Source organism: Sinohyriopsis cumingii, chromosome 6 (assembly GCF_028554795.1).
Source record: "Sinohyriopsis cumingii isolate HCF-2022 chromosome 6, ASM2855479v2, whole genome shotgun sequence".
Classification (NCBI taxonomy): Eukaryota; Metazoa; Mollusca; class Bivalvia; order Unionida; family Unionidae; genus Sinohyriopsis; species Sinohyriopsis cumingii.
The window spans coordinates 3,400,369-3,426,198 of NC_142966.1; the positions used below are offsets into that span (position 1 = coordinate 3,400,369).

General features: G+C 35.4%; 1 protein-coding gene across 8 annotated transcripts in view; it reads left to right on the forward strand.

The window, feature by feature from the left end:
• Positions 1–25,830, forward strand: part of LOC149796283 (arf-GAP with Rho-GAP domain, ANK repeat and PH domain-containing protein 1-like) — a 300,819-nt gene that overhangs the window by 145,568 nt on the left and 129,421 nt on the right. For all 8 annotated transcript variants that reach the window (XM_089960924.1, XM_089960927.1, XM_089960925.1 and 5 more), the window contains 5 exons: positions 1,817–1,885; positions 4,127–4,163; positions 4,971–5,011; positions 10,677–10,704; positions 11,294–11,328. In XM_089960924.1, coding sequence (XP_089817050.1) covers positions 1,817–1,885; positions 4,127–4,163; positions 4,971–5,011; positions 10,677–10,704; positions 11,294–11,328 — 210 coding nt within the window. The remainder of the gene's footprint in view (positions 1–1,816; positions 1,886–4,126; positions 4,164–4,970; positions 5,012–10,676; positions 10,705–11,293; positions 11,329–25,830) is intronic.

Here is a 25,830-nt window from a genome sequence, read left to right on the forward strand (position 1 = left end):
TACATATATGTTACCTAGTGACCTTTAAGTAACATTGTTTGAATTTGGTGGCTGTTGGAGCAGTCAGCCAAACTGGCTATTACATGATATTAAGAGTGTTTTTTATAGTTAGTAGCAATTCAGGTAGTTGACTAAACTGACTGTGACCTACCAGTAAGAGTGTTTCAAGTTGGCCATTTGAACAGTTGACCAAACTGATGATGACCTGATTGTGATAGTGTTTCAAGTTGGCTATTTTAGCAGTTGACCAAACTGACTTATGTTATACAAATCTGAATATAATAATTACCATGTTGTGTGAATTTTGTCATCAGAATATGTTACAGATTTGAATTGGTTACATGATTGCAAAAAAATATGGAACAAAATAATGGAACAATTATACAATGAACATTTTGTCTGTTATGCTTGACATAATTATGGAATCTCCTTAGCTTTTGATTTCTGTTCAGTTTCCTGTGTATTTGCTGCACATTTGCTGCTTGAACACTTATATTACAAGAGTTGTATGAACTGCATATGAATCGCATTACCATATGTGACATTCACAGCTTAAACACTCGTGTTACAAGAGTTGTATGAATTGCATTTAGTCCATATGATGTGCATCTTGAACCTGTTACAAGAGTTGTATGAATTGCATTATTACATGTGTACAGCTTGAACACTCATATTGCAAGAGTTGTATGAATTGCATTATTACATGTGTACAGCTTGAACACTCATATTGCAAGAGTTGTATGAATTGCATTATTACATGTGTACAGCTTGAACACTCATATTGCAAGAGTTGTATGAATTGCATTATTACATGTGTACAGCTTGAACACTCATATTACAAGAGTTGTATGAATTGCATTATTACATGTGTACTGCTTGAACACTCATTACAAGAGTTGTATGAATTGCATTATTACATGTGTATAGCTTGAACACTCATGTTACAAGAGTTGTATGAATTGCATTATTACATGTGTACAGCTTGAACACTCATATTGCAAGAGTTGTATGAATTGCATTATTACATGTGTACAGCTTGAACACTCATATTACAAGAGTTGTATGAATTGCATTATTACATGTGTACAGCTTGAACACTCATATTACAAGAGTTGTATGAATTGCATTATTACATGTGTACAGCTTGAACACTCATATTGCAAGAGTTGTATGAATTGCATTATTACATGTGTACAGCTTGAACACTCATATTGCAAGAGTTGTATGAATTGCATTATTACATGTGTACAGCTTGAACACTCATATTGCAAGAGTTGTATGAATTGCATTATTACATGTGTACAGCTTGAACACTCATATTACAAGAGTTGTATGAATTGCATTATTACATGTGTACTGCTTGAACACTCATTACAAGAGTTGTATGAATTGCATTATTACATGTGTATAGCTTGAACACTCATGTTACAAGAGTTGTATGAATTGCATTATTACATGTGTACAGCTTGAACACTCATATTGCAAGAGTTGTATGAATTGCATTATTACATGTGTACAGCTTGAACACTCATATTACAAGAGTTGTATGAATTGCATTATTACATGTGTACAGCTTGAACACTCATATTACAAGAGTTGTATGAATTGCATTATTACATGTGTACAGCTTGAACACTCATGTTACAAGAGTTGTATGAATTGCATTATTACATGTGTACAGCTTGAACACTCATGTTACAAGTGTTGTATGAATTGCATTTAGTCTGTATGATGTGCAGCTTGAACCTGTTACAAGAGCTGTATGAATTGCGTTTACCACATATGACATTGATAAAAAAAAATTCTATTCCAAAAGGCGTTACTCCAGAGTGTGAAAACAGATGATGTTCTGACCACCATGGAAATTCTTTTCTCAGGGGCAGATGTAAGTTACTTTTCAGCAACAGACAAAAAACTCTTCGTCTCTTTCCTATCTCCTCATCTATTTTCATGACACTTGTTTTCTTCCATGCATTCTAATCAGCCAGTAGAATTTCCAGTCCTGATTGTAAAACTAAGTGTTGTAGATGTGTAATTTGTAATAGTTGTCTAAACTGTGCCTTGTACCATGATATTTAATGACTATACAAATATACCAAACTGTCTTGGGTACCATGATATTTAGTGAATATACAAATATACCAAACTGTCTTGGGTACCATGATATTTAATGACTATACAAATATACCAAGCTGTCTTGGGTACCATGATATTTAATGACTATACAAATATACCAAGCTGTCTTGGGTACCATGATATTTAATGACTATACAAATATACCAAACTGTCTTGGGTACCATGATATTTAATGACTATAAAAATATACCAAGCTGTCTTGGGTACCATGATATTTAATGACTATAAAAATATACCAAACTGTCTTGGGTACCATGATATTTAATGACTATACAAATATACCAAACTGTCTTGGGTACCATGATATTTAATGACTATACAAATATACCAAACTGTCTTGGGTACCATGATATTTAATGACTTTACAAATATACCAAACTGTCTTGGGTACAGTGACATTGCATGACTTTATGCACAAAATCCAGGTTGTCCCTGGTACCATGATATATAACCATAAACTAGGTCTTGACTATTTCTAATTGGGTATAAACTAGGTCTTTACTATTTCTAATTGGGTATAAACTAGGACGTTACTATTTCTAAATGGGTATAAACTAGGACTTTACTGTTTATAATTGGGTATAAACTAGGACTTCACTGTTTATAATTGGGTATAAACTAGGACTTTACTATTTCTAATTTGGTATTAACTAGGACTTTACTGTTTATAATTGGGTATAAACTAGGATTTTACTGTTTCTAATTAGATATAAACTAGGACTTTACTGTTTATAATTGGGTATAAACTAGGATTTTACTGTTTCTAATTAGATATAAACTAGGACTTTACTGCTTATAATTGGGTATAAACTAGGACTTTACTATTTCTAATTGGGTATAAACTAGGATTTTACTGTTGATAATTGGGTATAAACTAGGACTTTACTATTTCTAATTGGGTATAAACTAGAACTTTACTATTTCTAAATGGGTATAAACTAGGACTTTACTGTTTTTAATTGGGTATAACTAGGACTTTACTGTTTATAATTGGGTATAAACTAGGACTTTACTATTTCTAATTTGGTATAAACTAGGACTTTACTGTTTATAAATGGGTATAAACTAGGACTTTACTATTTCTAATTGGGTATAAACTAGGACTTTACTGTTTATAATTGGGTATAAACTAGGACTTTACTGTTTTTAATTGGGTATAAACTAGGACTTTACTATTTCTAAATGGGTATAAACTAGGACTTTACTGTTTTTAATTGGGTATAACTAGGACTTTACTGTTTATAATTGGGTATAAACTAGAACTTTACTGTTTATAATTGAGTATAAACTAGGACTTTACTATTTCTAATTGGGTATAAACTAGGACTTCACTGTTTATAATTGGGTATAAACTAGGACTTTACTGTTTATAATTGGGTATAAACTAGGACTTAACTGTTTCTAATTGGGTATTATAAAGGACTTTGCTGTTTCTAATTGGGTATAAACTAGGTCTTTACTATTTCTAATTGAGTATAAACTAGGATGTTACTATTTCTAACTGGATATAAACTAGGTCTTTACTATTTCTAATTGGGTATAAACTAGGTCTTTTCTATTTCTATTTGGGTATAAACTAGGACTTTGCTGTTTCTAATTGGGTATAAACTAGGACTTTACTATTTCTAATTGGGTTTAAACTAGGATGTTACTATTTCTAAATGGGTATAAACTAGGTCTTTACTGTTTCTATTTGGGTATAAACTAGGACTTTGCTGTTTCTAATTGGGTATAAACTAGGACTTTAGTATTTCTAACTGGGCATTAACTTGGACTTTGCTGTTTCTAATTATGTATAAACTAGGACTTTATTATTTATTATAGAGTTAAAACTAGGATTTCATCATTTATAATTGATTACATACCAGCATACACATAATATGGTACTAGAGAAAGTCAAAATGAGAATGAAAATAATTTAAGATTAACAGTTCTGATTGCTAATTTGTTTGCACATTTCATACTTAGCTCAGTTTTTTTATCTTTGTAGGTGAAATATGCTGATCCTAGTGATCCAGATAAAACAGGTATCTACAATAAATTTACTGTTTGCCTAATAGATGTCCATTCTAGTTGTGTGTAATCCTCACCACATTTGCAAACATAACACATATCAAACTTCCATGAGGCACCAGTAGAATTTTGACTTTGTATTTATCCATCTCAAGAACATGCTATCTGTGTACATGGGTAGAAACGTGAGAAAGATAAATTGAAGTTCATATATTTGTGGTAAAAATTATATGTAAACATACCATTACCCTTGATTCACGACCATGTATATGGTTAATCAGTCATTTCATATGTATTTGCTGTACAATGTAAATACATGAAAGTACCCATTGGCATTCCTAAATGGACATGAGTGGCTGTTCTTTTACCTAAATTTTAAGCTAAATGTGACATTGTACGTAAATACATGTATATCTTCCAAACATTCTGTGATGTTGTTCAGTAATAAACATTTCATTACCTTTCTTTAGAAAGTCATAGATTATATATTTCAGCAAAATCAGCCTTATAGAAGCAGAATGATGTGTTTTAAAACCATGTAGTCTCTACCAGCAACAAATAAACCTTTCAGTGTTCATTCATAATTAATAATCAGAAGTTCAAAATAAAATGGTTTGATTTCCTGTATTCAGTTTTGATTATTGTATTGAATCTATTTATAATCGTTTAGCAGGGAGCTTAATCACATTTTTGTAGTCATTTTGGCTACTCTGGTAAACACAAATCATTTTATTTTCTACTGTTTCTAAGACAACTTCCCACTAATTTCCTGAAGATATGCAGGCCAATACTAATTAGGTGATGATTTTATTTTATTCCAGTGTTGGAAGTGGCAAGGGAGGCCAGGCAGAATCTTCAGGCTGTAAGTTTCTTGGCTCTTTCTTTTTAACACTCAGCATCAGGAAATGGTTTAGGATTCACTATACTTGTATGTCACTCTGTATGTACATCCATCTGTCAGTCTGTCAGACCTTTCTGCCTAGATCTATCTGTATGTCAGACCTTTCTGTCTAGATTTGTCAGTCTGTTAGACTTTTCTATCTAGATCTATCTGTCTGTTAGACCTTTCTGTCTAGATAATAGTTTGTCCAATCTTTCTGTCTAGATCTATCTGTCTCTTAGATCTTTCTGTCTAGATAACAGTCTGGCAGACCTTTCTGTCTAGATCTATCTGTCTGTTAGATCTTTCTATCTAGATCTGTCAGTCTGTTAGACCTTTCTGTCTAGATTTATGTCTGTCAGACCTTTCTGTCTAGATCCTTCAGTCTGCTAGACCTTTCTATCTAAATATGCCTATCAGTCTGTCAGCCCTTTCTGTCTAGATCTGCCTATAAGACTGTCAGTCTGTTAGACCTTTCTGTCAAGATCTTTCACTATATTAGATCTTTCTTTCTAGATCTATTAGTCTGTTAGACCTTTCTGCCAAGATCTTTTAGTCTGTCTGATATTTATGTCAGTCTATCAGTCTGTTAGACCTTTCTGTCTAGATCTGTCAGTCTGTTAGACCATTCTGTCGAGATCTATCAGTCTGATAGACCTTTCTGTCTAGATCTTTCAATCTGTTTGATATTTATGTCTGTCTATCAGTCTGTTAGACCTTTCTGTCTAGATCTATGAGTCTGTTAGATCTTTATGTCAAGATCTGTCAGTCTGTTAGATCTTTCTGTCTAGATCTATCAGTTTGTTAGACATTTCTGTCTAGATCTATCAGTCTGTTAGATCTTTCTGTCAAGATCTGTCAGTCTGTTTGAACTTTCTGTTTAGATTTGTCATTCTGTTAGACCTTTCTGTCAAGATCTATCAGTCTGTTAGATCTTTTTGTCAAGATCTGTCAGTCTGTTAGACCTTTCTGTCTAGATCTATCAGTCAGTTAAGCATTTTTGTCTAGATCTATCAGTCTGTTAAACCTTTCTGTTTAGATTTGTCAGTCTGTTAAACATTTCTGTCTAGATCTGTCAGTCTTTTAGGCCTTTCTGTCTAGAGCTATCAGTCTTTTAGGCCTTTCTGTCTAGATCTATCAGTCTTTTAGGCCTTTCTGTCTAGATTTATGAGTCTGTTAGATCTTTGTCTAGATATGACTATGAGTCCATCAGACTTTTGTCTAGACTGTTACTCTAGATAGGTCAGAAGATGGAGACAAGGTTGCAGTTGCCAAGGCAACACTACATGGCACCATTTTGAGTTGGATACCTCCTGAAGTTAACTTATACTCGATTTCATGCAAGTGTCCACTGACAGCATAACACATCCTTGTGGAGTGTATCGTCTTCCACCTGTGGGACAGAAGGTTTTTAATGTGGACTGATCTTTTTGATGATGTACTATGCATGGTAAACATGGATGTTTTGATGGAGTATGGCCTTTATAAAATATTTTACCTTGTATTTTGAAAACATTTTTCTTTTAATTCACCTGGCAATTTAGGTCATCAGCCTGATACTTGTCCCATTCACTTTGTTCATCATCTGTTCACAACAGTTTTTTTAACTGTTCAAAATCCACTCAACATAATTTGATAAAATTTGACAGGAAGCTCCTAGTTGAGCTCTTTCAGGTTTGTTCAGATGTTGAAAAACGAAACTCATTTAGTTAACTTTTCTGTTAGTATAGGTTCCTAAATTAATGAATGCATTACAAACTGTTATATATATTTGATGTAATTTATATTTGATTTAATTTAATTGTTTGTTAGTTTTAATGTTTTTTTTATTCAATTACATGCTATTGTAATGTAATTTTATTTACTGGATTTGACATTTTCCAGGAATTCATTTTCCAGAAATTTAGTTCAGTTTGACCTGACTGTGTTTTGTAAACACTAATAATATAAACTTTGTAGCTAATGCTGACCTAGTTCCTGACCTTGATTCAGAATTAGTAAGAGTTGAAGTAAACAACTTTTTTTATTTATTTTTTATTCTTTCTCACAGTAAAATTCATAATGTGAACACAAGGCCATACTTGGAGTATGTGAAAAATAACACATATCAATTGTTTCAAACTCTGATTTTTCCAGTGGACTGACCAACATCTGGGCATCTGTTTTCTGCTGTAGCTAGATTTATTATTGATGTATTGAGAAATAATAGTTATTCTTGCCAGAACACTTGAGAAGTCAAAGTGTTTTATTTTGTGACCAGTTTTTTGTGTGCTAATTATTTTGGTTTTTCTTCAAATTATTTGGATTCCAAGAGATTATTTTTCCCTGGAAATACTTGTGCTCTAAATTAATTCATGGACAAGGACAGATATAGAAATTTACACAGAATTAAAACACTGGAATATTATTTTCTGTGATTTAACAAAGAACTGTTGATACATCAGTACAAACCTGACCACAGCATATGTAATCGCCTTCCATTTTGGATTTCATCAGGATTCAAACTCAATTTCATTAGGACATTTTATTACTAGGACTTCTATTTTTTAATTCTTGGCTTATTCTTGGCTTATTTTTGGATTTGATTCGTAGAACCATAAGTTCTTTTTCTCATTTTCACCTTGTTTTTCTAGGGAAATTATTTGCTAAATTTTACAAAGCTTGTTGTCTTCACTCTTTTCTTGTTGCTGTTTAAAAGAGCCTAAACATAACAAAGAAAATTGGGGGCTTATCCAGGATATATGAAATTTGGCTAAGATATTTCAGAAAACTTTTATTTTTAAAATTTGAATTTCCCTAGTTTTTGAAATTTTTTAAATCCCAAGCATTATTTCTATTAATTAGTCAATTTTCACTCTCTACAGTATCAAATGAAAAAGTTGTAATTTTCTTGGAAACTATTGAAACAACAAAGGCCTATTGAATCATGTCTCCTGAAGGCCTATTGAACCATGTCTCATCAAGGCCTAACCATGTCTCCTGAGACCTCTGTAGATATTATATCTGATAGCATAGCTTACATGTGTAATCTTAACATACCCACCTCAGTGTTTCCCAAGAAATGGCAATTTAAAAATATTATTCCAATTAATAACTCCGGCAGGAGAAAAGATGTCACCCATATGCATCTTACCAACTCTGTCCAAAACATGTTGTAAAACATGGCAGTGTTTTGATGTTCCTATCACCCGATAACCTATTTTACCTAATTCAACCAAACCAGTCAGAGTTTAGAGAAAATCACTCCTGTGAGACACCTATGGTTGCCATGGTGATTTACTGCCTTTGATCAGGGAAAATCTATTGGATCCATGCTTGTCTAGTTGACATTAGAAGACTTTTTGACCCTGTTGGTTGTGATATTTTTATGAGTAAAATGAAAAATTTATCAATGTTGTCAATGGTTGATTGATTGGTTTATTTTCTATATAACTATGAAAGAATATTGTATCAAAATAAATAGCAGTTTTTTTCTCAAAAAGAACCAAATGCATGTGGAGTACCACAATCTTTGAACTCTGCACTTGAGTGGAAGCAAATGTACCCTGCTGTTTGTTGAATTGCACTTGAGTGGAAGCATATGAACCCTGTTTGTTGAATTGAACTTGAGTGGAAGTACTTGTTCTCTACATTTGAATGGAGTTGAAGCATATGGACACTGCACTTGAGTCGAAGAATATGAACCCTAATGTTTTTTGAATTGCACTTGTGTGGAAGCATATGTACCCATAGCTGCCAACCCTCACGAATTTTGGTGTGAATTTCACATCTTTTTCAGCGATTCACAGATTCACGCTGCAAGCCAAAAATTCACGAATTCTCCAGTCCTCAATTATTTTAAATCTTTAATGAAATAACCGATTTCTTGTTAAGCACTAGTTGTGATATTCGCAGTTGCTGAAACGGTCCGGTACTGCTGGTCGTGATATTTGTAGATCTACAGTCGATTAGTACAGTTGGCTCAGTAGCAAGCATTTTAGCCTATTTTAATCTGTATGCATAAGAGTAGTTTTACAAATGCTTTTGAGAGGAACTGGGGCCTAACCAGAATTTTGCTCCGCTCATGCGTCACCAACACAGATTTGAGTTACCGTTCAGCATCACATGTAAGATCTTGAAAATGTCTTCACCACCAAGGAAAAATGAAATGTATTACTCAAAAAGTGAAGTTTATTTTGGAATATATTAAAAATTGGCAGTGCATTCTGCCATTGAACATTGATATTCATCATGCTTTTTGCACTCAGTGTGCCATTGCAGAGACGATGTGAGGAAGCATGTCGGTTGCAAAAACACATAGAAGTTGGGGAAAATTAAGAATTTGCAGATTTCATCTCTGGAATATTTTAAGCCATTGGCAGAAGATCTGCAGGCTACCAATGCTGAAGCATTATTTGTGAGTTTTCTTGTCGAACACAATCTACCTTTATCAGCTGGAGACCATGCTAAACATTTGTTCTGACAAATGTTCCCAGACTTGAAAATCACTTCCAAATTTTCCTGTGGAAGAACCAAAAGTGCTGCAGCTCCTGTGCATTCTTCACAGCAACAGTGACAGCGAAAGAGCATTTTCTCTAGTGAGGAAAAGTAAGACAAGACTTTAGAGCCTCCTTAGCTGCAGAAAATTTGTCAGCAATTTTAGTCACCAAGATCAACCAGCAGGCAAGAAGTGGGAACTGTTTAGAAAACAAATTTACGATCAATCAGTTGAGGAAGTTCAAGTCTGCCACAGTATCATGTCTTGAGAAATAAATATTTCTGCATATATGTAGTGTTTTAGTTTTATATTGCGAACTTGATGTAGTGTAGTATTGACGGTCAGAGTGGATGGAGTGGTCAGAGTGGATGGAGCTAGTGTCATGGTATTTTTCACTAATTCATGTCCAAATTCACGACTTTTTTTCCCTATTTTCACTAATTGTGAGCCTGGAAGGTTGGCAGCTATGTGTACCCTGCACTTGAGTGGAAGTATATATACCTTGCACTTGAGTGGAAGTATATGTTCCCTGCACTTCAGTGGAAGCATATGTTCCCTGCTGTTTGTTGAATTGCACTTGAGTGGAATCATATAAACCCTCTTTGTTGAACTGCATGTGAGTGGAAGCATATGTACCCAACATTTGAATGGAAGCATATGAACTCTGCACTTGAGTGGAAGCATATATACCATGCACTTGAGTGGAAGAATATGAACCTTACTGTTTGTTGACTTGCACTTGCGTGGAAGCATATGTACCCTGTACTTGAGTGGAAGTATATAAACCCTGCACTTGACTAGAAGAAAATTAACCCTACTGTTTGTTGAATTGCACTTGCGTGGAAGCCTGTGTACCCTGCACTTGAGTGGAAGCATTTAAACATTGCATTTGAGTGGAAGTTTATATACCTTGCACTTGAGTGAAAGTATATGTTCTCTGCACATGTGTGAAAGCATATGAACCCAGCACTTAAGTGGAAGCATATGAACCCTGCTGTTTGCTGAATTGCACTTGTTTAGAAACATGAATCCTGCTGTTTATTTCCTAAGATAATGTCCTTTGGTTAAGGCCCTGCCAAGCACCTTTGTTGTATGGATAGCTTGTTTTGATGCTCCCAATGCTTATAGCTTGCACCTGTTATTATTATTATTTTATTATTATTACTGCAGGAATTTCTACTGCAGAACGGAGGAGACTGTGAGTATATTCCATATTCCATTCAGTTATATTTTGATAAATGGTGAACAGTTGTTTATACCATTTCCCAGGTGTTCCTGTTATGAGTGTTATTATGTTTGGATGTATCAGTAGTAAGGTAAATTTGAATCTTTGTTGATGTCTCCAGCACTTTTGCTTACGCAGTCATGGAATTTAATTTGTGTGTTCATGTGGAGATTACTATAATATTGTGCCACATAGTGTGTGTTCATGTGTGGATTGCTATACTGTTGTGCCACATAGTGTGTGTTCATGTGTGGATTGCTATACTGTTGTGCCACACAGTGTGTGTTCATGTGTGGATTGCTATACTGTTGTGCCACATAGTGTGTGTTCATGTGTGGATTACTATACTGTTGTGCCACATAGTGTGTGTTCATGTATGGATTACTATACTGTTGTGCCACATAGTGTGTGTTCATGTATGGATTACTATACTGTTGTGCCACATAGTGTGTGTTCATGTGTGGATTACTGTACACAATGAGAATCTTTCTAATTTTATTGAGACATGGCATTTTTACGTAATATCAAGACAATTCATGATCTGATTATGCTTTTATTTCAGGTACCCATAACAGTTTACTTGGTGGAGGACATGAGGTTTGTCTACATGTGTTTTTGTATGTCTGTTTCTATATGTGTGTAATCTTGTCTGTATCACAGTGGGAATACATGTGTGTACTCTTGCCTATATGTCTGTGTATCCATTATTACAGGAACTGAATCCATTCAGGTTTAGTGTACATGTCTGTCTGTACAATTTTTATTAAATATGAAGACCAACATGGACAAAATGATTGATTCAACTTGAAAAGGGTCTCAGAATCTCTAACACATTCTTTACGTTAGTTGATGCTTCTATACCTCAGGATTTTGAGTAAAGCATGGAATTTTCATGAATATAGGCTTAGAGTATTTACTGTATTGCCCTGCACTATCCATTCTGTTGATTCAAATGGGTTGTGAGTTTGGGTATTTACTGTATTGCCCTAAACTATCCATTCTGTTGATTCAAATGGGTTGTGAGTTTGGGTATTTACTGTATTGCCCTAAACTATCCATTCTGTTGATTCAAATGGGTTGTGAGTTTGGGTATTTACTGTATTGCCCTAAACTATCCATTCTGATGATTCAAACAGGTTGTGAGTTTTTCATATTTACTTTACTGTCCTTCCACTATCCATTCTGAAGATGCAAACAGGCTGTGAGTTTTTATATTTACTTTACTGTCTTTCCACTATCCAATCTGATGATGCAAACAGGTTGTGAATTGGAGTGTTTACTCCATTGTCCTTACACTATCCATTATGTCAAGTCAAACAGGCAATGAGTTGGTGGTTACATATTAGAGCAGAATAAAAAATATAAAGTATAGTTCTAAACATGGGTATTTAGGTTCTTTATTATTACTGTAAGTTCTATGACATTAACCCTTTACCTCATAGAGTGTATGGCTTTGTATCCAGTTGCTATACATGTACCAAAGTTACACTGCAATGTGCTATAAATAGAACATCTGCTACCTATTTGACCCTATACATATTGGCCTGTCTGTTAACTGTTAAACAGTGTAGTACATGTTACTCTTAACATCAGTTTTAACCATTTTACATTTTGTACACATTATGTCTGTTATGTATAGAAAGATTTAAGAGTAAAATCTGATCATTATAGTTGTATAATTAGGTTTCATGAAGAATTTTTTATGTGCTTTAAAATCTTGAGAGAATTCATTCACCATCAAACCAGTTAAGCCGTGTGACCAACCATTAGCTGCCATTTCTTGTACTCGAAATTTACAAGTGACTAATCATCTGAATTTGATAATTTATAAATACTCATTGTTGCCTATATCAATATCAGGGCGTTATCGAAGTTATTGAAGCTCTCATAGTAGTGATTCTCATGCAAACTTTAGAAAGTATTGAATGAAATCAGTGGCCTTCATTTTGGAGAGTGAAGAATAGGACCCAGTTACATTAAATAGCAGATTACTACTAGAGCTTAAACAGAGACCATATGATCTGACATAATGGTCATTCACATCAATGAATGTAGTATCTAATAGTGGGTTTCCCTGAAGGTCGCACTCTGAAAACCAGCTCAAAATGGCTGATTTTTACGGCAGGCGTCAAAAGGCACTTCCATGAGAATGGAGCATATACATCAAAAGGCGCTTACATGACGTTTAATCAATTGCTGTAAATTCAGGCATTATTTCTGTAAGTTCTGTGACATTAATCAGTGGCTGTGAATTCAGGCGTTATTACTGTAAGTTCTATGACATTAATCAATGGCTGTGAATTCAGGTGTTATTTCTGTAAGTTCCATGACATTAATCAATGGCTGTGAATTCAGGCATTATCACTGTAAGTTCTATGACATTAATCAATGGCTGTGAATTCAGGCATTATCACTGTAAGTTCTATGACATTAATCAGTGGCTGTGAATTCAGGCATTATCACTGTAAGTTCTATGACATTAATCAATGGCTGTGAATTCAGGCATTATCACTGTAAGTTCTATGACATTAATCAATGGCTGTGAATTCAGGCATTATCACTGTAAGTTCTATGACATTAATCAATGGCTGTGAATTCAGGCATTATCACTGTAAGTTCTATGACATTAATCAATGGCTGTGAATTCAGGCATTATCACTGTAAGTTCTATGACATTAATCAATGGCTGTGAATTCAGGCATTATCACTAAGTTCTATGACATTAATCAGTGGCTGTGAATTCAGGCGTTATTACTGTAAGTTCTTGACATTAATCAGTGGCAGCCACTGTGAATTCAGGCGTTATTACTGTAAGTTCTATGACATTAATCAATGGCTGTGAATTCAGGCGTTATTACTGTAAGTTCTATGACATTAATCAATGGCTGTGAATTCAGGCATTATCACTGTAAGTTCTATGACATTAATCAATGGCTGTGAATTCAGGCATTATCACTGTAAGTTCTATGACATTAATCAGTGGCTGTGAATTCAGGCGCTATTACTGTAAGTTCTTGACATTAATCAGTGGCAGCCACTGTGAATTCAGGCGTTATTACTGTAAGTTCTATGACATTAATCAATGGCTGTGAATTCAGGCGTTATTACTGTTAAGTTCTTGACATTAATCAGTGGCAGCCACTGTGAATTCAGGCGTTATTACTGTAAGTTCTTGACATTAATCAGTGGCAGCCACTGTGAATTCAGGCGTTATTACTGTAAGTTCCATGACATTAATCAGTGGCTGTGAATTCAGGCAAGGATTGGCTATAATTGTCTTTTGTCATTGAACATCATTATTCCTTATATGTTGCAGTAGAGCACACTGAGGTATTGTCAGTATCATTGCTGTAGAGCACACTGAGGTATTTGTAGTATTATTGCTGTAGAGCACACTGAGGTATTGTCAGTATCATTGCTGTAAAACACACTGAGGTATTTGTAGTATTATTGCTGTAGAGCACACAGGTATTGCTAGTATCATTGCTGTAGAGCACACTGAGGTATTGTCAGTATCATTGCTGTAGAGCACACTGAGGTATTGTCAGTATCATTGCTGTAAAACACACTGAGGTATTTGTAGTATTATTGCTGTAGAGCACACAGGTATTGCTAGTATCATTGCTGTAGAGCACACTGAGGTATTGCCAGTATCATTGCTGTAGAGTACACTGAGGTATTTTTAGTATCATTGCAGTAGAGTACTTCTAGGTATTTTTAGTATCATTGCTGTAGAGCACACTGAGGTATTATTAGTATCATTGCTGTAGAGCACACTGAGGTATTTGTAGTATTATTGCTGTAGAGCACATTGACGTATTTTTAGTATCATTGCAGTAGAGCACATTGAGGTAGTTTTAGTATCATTGCTGTAGAGCACACAGGTATTGCTAGTATCATTGCTGTAGAGCACACTGAGGTATTATTAGTATCATTGCAGTAGAGTACTTTTAGGTATTTTTAGTATCATTGCTGTAGAGCACACTGAGGTATTATTAGTATCATTGCTGTAGAGCACACTGAGGTATTTGTAGTATTATTGCTGTAGATCACACTGAGGTATTCATAGTATGATTGCTGTAGAGTACATTGAGGTAGTTTTAGTATCATTGCTGTAGAGCACACTGAGGTATTGCTAGTATCATTGCTGTAGAGCACACTGATGTATTCATAGTATCATTGCTATAGAGTGCATTGAGGTAGTTTTAGTATCATTGCTGTAGAGCACACTGAGGTATTGCTATTATCATTGCTGTAGAGCACACTGAGGTATTTGTAGTATCATTGCTGTAGAGCACACTGAGGTATTCATAGTATCATTGCTGTAGAGTGCATTGAGGTAGTTTTAATATCATTGCTGTAGAGCACACTGAGGTATTGCTAGTATCATTGCTGTAGAGCACACTGAGGTATTTGTAGTATTATTGCAGTAGAGTACTTTTAGGTATTTTTAGTATCATTGCTGTAGAGCACACTGAGGTATTATTAGTATCATTGCTGTAGAGCACACTGAGGTATTTTGTAGTATTATTGCTGTAGATCACACTGAGGTATTCATAGTATGATTGCTGTAGAGTACATTGAGGTAGTTTTAGTATCATTGCTGTAGAGCACACTGAGGTATTGCTAGTATCATTGCTGTAGAGCACACTGATGTATTCATAGTATCATTGCTGTAGAGTGCATTGAGGTAGTTTTAGTATCATTGCTGTAGAGCACACTGAGGTATTGCTATTATCATTGCTGTAGAGCACACTGAGGTATTTGTAGTATCATTGCTGTAGAACACACTGAGGTATTCATAGTATCATTGCTGTAGAGTGCATTGAGGTAGTTTTAATATCATTGCTGTAGAGCACACTGAGGTATTGCTAGTATCATTGCTGTAGAGCACACTGAGGTATTTGTAGTATTATTGCAGTAGAGTACTTTTAGGTATTTTTAGTATCATTGCTGTAGAGCACACTGAGGTATTATTAGTATCATTGCTGTAGAGCACACTGAGGTATTTTGTAGTATTATTGCTGTAGATCACACTGAGGTATTCATAGTATGATTGCTGTAGAATACATTGAGGTAGTTTTAGTATCATTGCTGTAGAGCACACTGAGGTATTGCTAGTATCATTGCTGTAGAGCACACTGAGGTATTCATAGTATCATTGCTGTAGAGTGCATTGAGGTAGTTTTAGTATCATTGCTGTAGAGCACACTGAGGTATTGCTAGTATCATTGCTGTAGAGCACACTGAGGTATTTGTAGTATCATTGCTGTAGAGCACACTGAGGTATTAATAGTATCATTACTGTAGAGTGCATTGAGGTAGTTTTAGTAACATTGCTGTAGAGCACTCTGAGGTATTGCTAGTATCATTGCTGTAGAGCACACTGAGGTATTTGCAGTATTATTGCAGTAGAGTACTTTTAGGTATTTTTAGTATCATTGCTGTAGAGCACACTGAGGTATTATTAGTATCATTGCTGTAGAGCACACCGAGGTATTATTAGTATCATTGCTGTAGAGCACATTGAGGTATTTGTAGTATTATTGCTGTAGATCACACTGAGGTATTCATAGTATGATTGCTGTAGAGTACATTGAGGTAGTTTTAGTATCATTGCTGTAGAGCACACTGAGGTATTGCTAGTATCATTGCTGTAGAGCACACTGAGGTATTCTTAGTATCATTGCTGTAGAGTGCATTGAGGTAGTTTTAGTATCATTGCTGTAGAGCACACTGAGGTATTGCTAGTATCATTGCTGTAGAGCACACTGAGGTATTTGTAGTATCATTGCTGTAGAGCACACTGAGGTGTTCATAGTATCATTGCTGTAGAGTGCATTGAGGTAGTTTTAGTAACATTGCTGTAGAGCACACTGAGATATTGCTAGTATCATTGCTGTAGAGCACACTGAGGTATTTGCAGTATTATTGCAGTAGAGTACTTTTAGGTATTTTTAGTATCATTGCTGTAGAGCACACTGAGGTATTATTAGTATCATTGCTGTAGAGCACACTGAGGTATTTGTAGTATTATTGCTGTAGATCACACTGAGGTATTCATAGTATCATTGCTGTAGAGTGCATTGAGGTAGTTTTAGTATCATTGATGTAGAGCACACTGAGGTATTGCTAGTATCATTGCTGTAGAGCACACTGAGGTATTATTAGTATCATTGCTGTAGAGCACACTGAGGTATTTGTAGTATTATTGCTGTAGATCACACTGAGGTATTCATAGTATCATTGCTGTAGAGTGCATTGAGGTAGTTTTAGTATCATTGATGTAGAGCACACTGAGGTATTGCTAGTATCATTGCTGTAGAGCACACTGAGGTATTTGTAGTATTATTGCTGTAGATCACACTGAGGTATTCATAGTATCATTGCTGTAGAGTACATTGAGGTAGTTTTAGTATCATTGCTGTAGAGCACACTGAGGTATTGCTAGTATCATTGCTGTAGAACACACTGAGGTATTCATAGTATCATTGCTGTAGAGTGCATTGAGGTAGTTTTAGTATCATTGCTGTAGAGCACACTGAGGTATTGCTAGTATCATTGCTGTAGAGCACACTGAGGTATTCATAGTATCATTGCTGTAGAGTGCATTGAGGTAGTTTTAGTATCATTGCTGTAGAGCACACTGAGGTATTGCTAGTATCATTGCTGTAGAGCACACTGAGGTATTTGTAGTATTATTGCAGTAGAGTACTTTTAGGTATTTTTAGTATCATTGCTGTAGAGCACACTGAGGTATTATTAGTATCATTGCTGTAGAGCACACTGAGGTATTTTGTAGTATTATTGCTGTAGATCACACTGAGGTATTCATAGTATGATTGCTGTAGAGTACATTGAGGTAGTTTTAGTATCATTGCTGTAGAGCACACTGAGGTATTGCTAGTATCATTGCTGTAGAGCACACTGAGGTATTCATAGTATCATTGCTGTAGAGTGCATTGAGGTAGTTTTAGTATCATTGCTGTAGAGCACACTGAGGTATTGCTAGTATCATTGCTGTAGAGTGCATTGAGGTAGTTTTAGTAACATTGCTGTAGAGCACACTGAGGTATTGCTAGTATCATTGCTGTAGAGCACACTGAGGTATTTGCAGTATTATTGCTGTAGAGCACATTGACGTATTTTTAGTATCATTGCAGTAGAGCACATTGAGGTAGTTTTAGTATCATTGCTGTAGAGCACACAGGTATTGCTAGTATCATTGCTGTAGAGCACACTGAGGTATTATTAGTATCATTGCAGTAGAGTACTTTTAGGTATTTTTAGTATCATTGCTGTAGAGCACACTGAGGTATTATTAGTATCATTGCTGTAGAGCACACTGAGGTATTTGTAGTATTATTGCTGTAGATCACACTGAGGTATTCATAGTATGATTGCTGTAGAGTACATTGAGGTAGTTTTAGTATCATTGCTGTAGAGCACACTGAGGTATTGCTAGTATCATTGCTGTAGAGCACACTGATGTATTCATAGTATCATTGCTATAGAGTGCATTGAGGTAGTTTTAGTATCATTGCTGTAGAGCACACTGAGGTATTGCTATTATCATTGCTGTAGAGCACACTGAGGTATTTGTAGTATCATTGCTGTAGAGCACACTGAGGTATTCATAGTATCATTGCTGTAGAGTGCATTGAGGTAGTTTTAATATCATTGCTGTAGAGCACACTGAGGTATTGCTAGTATCATTGCTGTAGAGCACACTGAGGTATTTGTAGTATTATTGCAGTAGAGTACTTTTAGGTATTTTTAGTATCATTGCTGTAGAGCACACTGAGGTATTATTAGTATCATTGCTGTAGAGCACACTGAGGTATTTTGTAGTATTATTGCTGTAGATCACACTGAGGTATTCATAGTATGATTGCTGTAGAGTACATTGAGGTAGTTTTAGTATCATTGCTGTAGAGCACACTGAGGTATTGCTAGTATCATTGCTGTAGAGCACACTGATGTATTCATAGTATCATTGCTGTAGAGTGCATTGAGGTAGTTTTAGTATCATTGCTGTAGAGCACACTGAGGTATTGCTATTATCATTGCTGTAGAGCACACTGAGGTATTTGTAGTATCATTGCTGTAGAACACACTGAGGTATTCATAGTATCATTGCTGTAGAGTGCATTGAGGTAGTTTTAATATCATTGCTGTAGAGCACACTGAGGTATTGCTAGTATCATTGCTGTAGAGCACACTGAGGTATTTGTAGTATTATTGCAGTAGAGTACTTTTAGGTATTTTTAGTATCATTGCTGTAGAGCACACTGAGGTATTATTAGTATCATTGCTGTAGAGCACACTGAGGTATTTTGTAGTATTATTGCTGTAGATCACACTGAGGTATTCATAGTATGATTGCTGTAGAATACATTGAGGTAGTTTTAGTATCATTGCTGTAGAGCACACTGAGGTATTGCTAGTATCATTGCTGTAGAGCACACTGAGGTATTCATAGTATCATTGCTGTAGAGTGCATTGAGGTAGTTTTAGTATCATTGCTGTAGAGCACACTGAGGTATTGCTAGTATCATTGCTGTAGAGCACACTGAGGTATTTGTAGTATCATTGCTGTAGAGCACACTGAGGTATTAATAGTATCATTACTGTAGAGTGCATTGAGGTAGTTTTAGTAACATTGCTGTAGAGCACTCTGAGGTATTGCTAGTATCATTGCTGTAGAGCACACTGAGGTATTTGCAGTATTATTGCAGTAGAGTACTTTTAGGTATTTTTAGTATCATTGCTGTAGAGCACACTGAGGTATTATTAGTATCATTGCTGTAGAGCACACCGAGGTATTATTAGTATCATTGCTGTAGAGCACATTGAGGTATTTGTAGTATTATTGCTGTAGATCACACTGAGGTATTCATAGTATGATTGCTGTAGAGTACATTGAGGTAGTTTTAGTATCATTGCTGTAGAGCACACTGAGGTATTGCTAGTATCATTGCTGTAGAGCACACTGAGGTATTCTTAGTATCATTGCTGTAGAGTGCATTGAGGTAGTTTTAGTATCATTGCTGTAGAGCACACTGAGGTATTGCTAGTATCATTGCTGTAGAGCACACTGAGGTATTTGTAGTATCATTGCTGTAGAGCACACTGAGGTGTTCATAGTATCATTGCTGTAGAGTGCATTGAGGTAGTTTTAGTAACATTGCTGTAGAGCACACTGAGATATTGCTAGTATCATTGCTGTAGAGCACACTGAGGTATTTGCAGTATTATTGCAGTAGAGTACTTTTAGGTATTTTTAGTATCATTGCTGTAGAGCACACTGAGGTATTATTAGTATCATTGCTGTAGAGCACACTGAGGTATTTGTAGTATTATTGCTGTAGATCACACTGAGGTATTCATAGTATCATTGCTGTAGAGTGCATTGAGGTAGTTTTAGTATCATTGATGTAGAGCACACTGAGGTATTGCTAGTATCATTGCTGTAGAGCACACTGAGGTATTATTAGTATCATTGCTGTAGAGCACACTGAGGTATTTGTAGTATTATTGCTGTAGATCACACTGAGGTATTCATAGTATCATTGCTGTAGAGTGCATTGAGGTAGTTTTAGTATCATTGATGTAGAGCACACTGAGGTATTGCTAGTATCATTGCTGTAGAGCACACTGAGGTATTTGTAGTATTATTGCTGTAGATCACACTGAGGTATTCATAGTATCATTGCTGTAGAGTACATTGAGGTAGTTTTAGTATCATTGCTGTAGAGCACACTGAGGTATTGCTAGTATCATTGCTGTAGAACACACTGAGGTATTCATAGTATCATTGCTGTAGAGTGCATTGAGGTAGTTTTAGTATCATTGCTGTAGAGCACACTGAGGTATTGCTAGTATCATTGCTGTAGAGCACACTGAGGTATTCATAGTATCATTGCTGTAGAGTGCATTGAGGTAGTTTTAGTATCATTGCTGTAGAGCACACTGAGGTATTGCTAGTATCATTGCTGTAGAGCACACTGAGGTATTTGTAGTATTATTGCAGTAGAGTACTTTTAGGTATTTTTAGTATCATTGCTGTAGAGCACACTGAGGTATTATTAGTATCATTGCTGTAGAGCACACTGAGGTATTTTGTAGTATTATTGCTGTAGATCACACTGAGGTATTCATAGTATGATTGCTGTAGAGTACATTGAGGTAGTTTTAGTATCATTGCTGTAGAGCACACTGAGGTATTGCTAGTATCATTGCTGTAGAGCACACTGAGGTATTCATAGTATCATTGCTGTAGAGTGCATTGAGGTAGTTTTAGTATCATTGCTGTAGAGCACACTGAGGTATTGCTAGTATCATTGCTGTAGAGCACACTGAGGTATTTGTAGTATCATTGCTGTAGAGCACACTGAGGTATTCATAGTATCATTGCTGTAGAGTGCATTGAGGTAGTTTTAGTAACATTGCTGTAGAGCACACTGAGGTATTGCTAGTATCATTGCTGTAGAGCACACTGAGGTATTTGCAGTATTATTGCAGTAGAGTACTTTTAGGTATTTTTAGTATCATTGCTGTAGAGCACACTGAGGTATTATTAGTATCATTGCTGTAGAGCACACCGAGGTATTATTAGTATCATTGCTGTAGAGCACATTGAGGTATTTGTAGTATTATTGCTGTAGATCACACTGAGGTATTCATAGTATGATTGCTGTAGAGTACATTGAGGTAGATTTAGTATCATTGCTGTAGAGCACACTGAGGTATTGCTAGTATCATTGCTGTAGAGCACACTGAGGTATTCTTAGTATCATTGCTGTAGAGTGCATTGAGGTAGTTTTAGTATCATTGCTGTAGAGCACACTGAGGTATTGCTAGTATCATTGCTGTAGAACACACTGAGCTATTTTTAGTAACATTGATATCTGCTTCATGTTTTATTGGTATCAACCATTTTTGAGTTAAAAAATCTTAGAACAGATAATTTCATGCATCATCCTCAAAATTGTTGATAAGCAGGATATTTACATATTTCACTAACATGCATAAAGAAATTTCTTTTTCTATTTATAGTATGCAAAACATTTTAAGCATTTTGTCCCAAGTTTTCATTGTGCATTGCTTCCTTTGTGTGCATTGTCTGTGTTGTATGGTATGTTTTTATATGGAAAATGTTTGTCATTATTCATAAATATACAAGGGTAAAACACTTCTTATGATACATAATTGGTTCCAATTTAAGATAGAACTGATTGAATCTAAAACATGGTTACCAGCTTGAAAATCTTGTTACTGTGACTTGTCTTAAATTGGTTGTCATAATGACATTTGGTTTATCAGTAAATACATCTTACAGTATGTTGTTGCTCTTGTAGTTATTGTAGGGTTTAATGCCATTTTTCAGCACAAGATAGGCTATATATGGTGGCCAGTATCAGTTTTGGAGGAAGAACCAGGAAATAAAACAGAAATAACCACCGACCCACCAGAAGCTAAAGGCAAGCTTTCTCACATACCCACATTGGCTGAGCCCGAGACTCGAACTCATGCAGACAGAGATGAGATGGCAGTGATCCGTAACAGTGAGTGCTTTAGACCACTCGGCCAGTCAGGGCCACCTACTTCAGAAGAATGGCTGGTTATATCAGCATAGTATTTTACTATGATATTACTAATGATAGGGAATCAGTATAAATAATGCCTATCTGGCCTCCAATATGGCCACTATGGTGGCCATTCTAAAATCTTGTCAACACTACATTTCCTGAATAGATTGTGATATTGATGTTGGGTTTGGTTTGACAAAACACTTTTTGTGATAAATTGCTTGTCCTAATAGAAAAATGTTTATCTGACCCCCAACATGGCTGCCACAGTGACTATCTTGTGAATCTTGTTTTTACTGTTTCTTTCAAATGGATGGTTTAATTGTCATCAGGTTTTCACTGAATCACTTGTCATAATTTAATTGACACCAGGTTTTTACTGAAACACTTGTCATAATTTAATTGACATCAGGTTTTCACTGATACACTTGTCATAATTTAATTGACATCAGGTTTTCACTGAAACGCTTCTCATAATTTAATTGGTCCTTACTTAAAAGTTGCAGTTCTGATCTGCAACATGGCCACCATGGTGGCTATCATGAAAATCTTGTTGTGACTGCATGGTCTTGAATTGGGTTCATGGTCATAATAGCATTGAATTCATGGTCATAATAACATTGGGTTCATGGTCATAATAGCATTGGGTTCATGATCATAATAACATTGGGTTCATGGTCATAATATCATTGAATTCATGGTCATAATAGCATTGGGTTCATGGTCATAATAGCATTGAATTCATGGTAATAATAACATTGAATTCATGGTTATAATAACATTGAATTCATGGTCATAATAACATTGGGTTGATGGTCATAATAGCATTGGGTTCATGGTCATAATAACATTGAGTTCATGATCATAATAGCATTGAATTCATGGGTTCATGGTCATAATAACATTGGGTTCATGGTCATTATAACATTGAATTCATGGTCATAATGATGTTAAATTCATGGTCGTAATAACATTGGGTTCATGGTCATAATAACATTGAATTCATGACCATAATAACATTGGGTTCATGGTCATAATAACATTGGGTTCATGGTAATAATAACATTGAATTCATGGTCAAAATAGCATTGGGTTCATGGTCATAATAACATTGGGTTCATTGGGTTCATGGTCATAATAACATTGGGTTCATGGTCATAATAACATTGGGTTCATGGTCATAATAACATTGGGTTCATGATCATAATAACATTGGGTTCATGATCATAATAACATTGGGTTCATGGTCATAATAACATTGAATTCATGGTCATAATAACATTGAATTCATGGTCATAATAACATTGGGTTCATGGTCATAATAGCATTGGGTTCATGGTCATAATAACATTGAGTTCATGGTCATAATAACATTGAATTCATGGTCATAATAACATTAGGTTCATGGTCACAATAACATTGGGTCCATGGTCATAATAACTTTGGGTTGATGGTCATAATAACACTGAGTTCATGGTCATAATAACACTGGGTTCATGGTCATAATAACATTGAATTCATGGTCATAATAACATTGAGTTCATGGTCATAATAACATTAGGTTCATGGTCACAATAACATTGGGTCCATGGTCATAATAACTTTGGGTTGATGGTCATAATAACACTGAGTTCATGGTCATAATAACACTGGGTTCATGGTCATAATAACATTGAATTCATGGTCATAATAACATTGAATTTATGGTCATAATAACACTGGGTTTTCACTACAACACCTCTACCTATACTCAACTGATGGGGAGTGAAAATTTAGCAATTTGACCCTTAATGTTGGTACGACAGTGGCTATCTTGAATAATCTTGTAAATGTAAATCTATTCCTCCTGAAAGGATGGCTGTATTGACATGGGGATTTCATTATACACTTTCTACAGTATGTAGTAGGTTCTGTAAGAAAATGTTGCCAAATCTGGTTTCTGACATCATGGCGGCTTCATTGTTCATCTTGAAATCTTGTGCCTGTTGCTCTTAAACAGACAGTTGTGTTGACTTAGGGTTTTTATTAAGACACCTAATGCAGTATCTAGTTGGTCCTACATTAAAAGGACTTGCCTGGAATGTGCACTGAGGGACTTGTCTGGAATGTGCACTGAGGGACTTGTTTGGAATGTGCACTGAGGGACTTGTTTGGAATGTGCACTGAGGGACTTGTCTGGAATGTGCACCAAGGGACTTGTCTGGAATGTGCACTGAAGGGACTTGTCTGGAATGTGCACCAAGGGACTTGTCTGGAATGTGCACCGAGGGACTTGTCTGGAATGTGCACTGAGGGCCTTATCTATAATGTGCACCGAGGGACTTGTCTGGAATGTGCACTAATGGACTTGTTACAACATGAAGTTGGTCCAAGATGAAAAATGATGAAGACTTAAACTCCAACACATATGCTAGTGAATTTTGACAATACTTTGTATTTAGTTGTGTTCCAACAACCAAGTTTTATGACACTGTTTTTTTTAAATTTCTTCAATGAAAATTTGTGCCCATGATAGCACAAAAAGGTATGAATGGAATTTTATTCTGTCTGGCTTATGGGATTTTTTATTCAGCCTGGCTTGTGGGATTTTTATTTAGCCTGGCTTGTGGGATTTTTATCCAATCTAGTCTGGGTTGTGGGATTTTCATCCAGCTTGACTTGGATTTTTATTTAGCCTGGCTTGTGGGATTTTTATCCAGCCTTACTTGTTTGTAGTTTTATCTAGCCTGGTATGTGGTATTTTTATTCAGTCTGGCTTGTGGGATTTTTATTCAGTCTGGCTTGTGGGATTTTTATCCAGCCTGGTTTGTGGGATTTACCTGAAGATTACTTTGAATGAGTGCCATTTCATTTTGTCCAAAGTTTTAAACGTAAGGGCTTGTTCATATGAAAATTAAAATAAAATGTAATTATGATTTTTAACCTCATGGAATATGGAGATAACTTGACAGCACATGAAATGAGTAATTAATCTATCAGTCATGTTGTTGTTGTTGTTGTTGTAGGGTTTAACGCCATTTTTCAGCACACGATAGGCTATACATGGCGGCCAGTATTAATGGTGGAGGAAGAACCCGGGAAAACCCCGGAAAGAACCACCAACCCACCTATCTGTCATGACATTGTGTTCTTGGTCAATAGTAACAAAAGTTGTTTTTGTACAGCGCTTATCTTCTGAACATGTTTGTTAATTTAAACATATAAGAAAATATTGTTTTAAAAAAACCCAACTAATTAAAAATATCTCATATGGTTTCAGTTCACAGCACTTAGAAATAGAAGGAGGTGAGAGAAAAACTTGAATCTTCTCCTGGATTCCAACTGATTCTATTGTTTCAGCAAATATCAATACAGTGTTTTATTATATACTTAAATTATGAAATATAGAGTGTGTTTGTGTGTGTGATTTGGATTTTTAACATAGCTTTAACACTTTTTCAGTCATATTGCTATGAAGTCTGCATTGTGGCAGTTTATAGTAGTGAAATATAGAGACTTATTGGCAAAA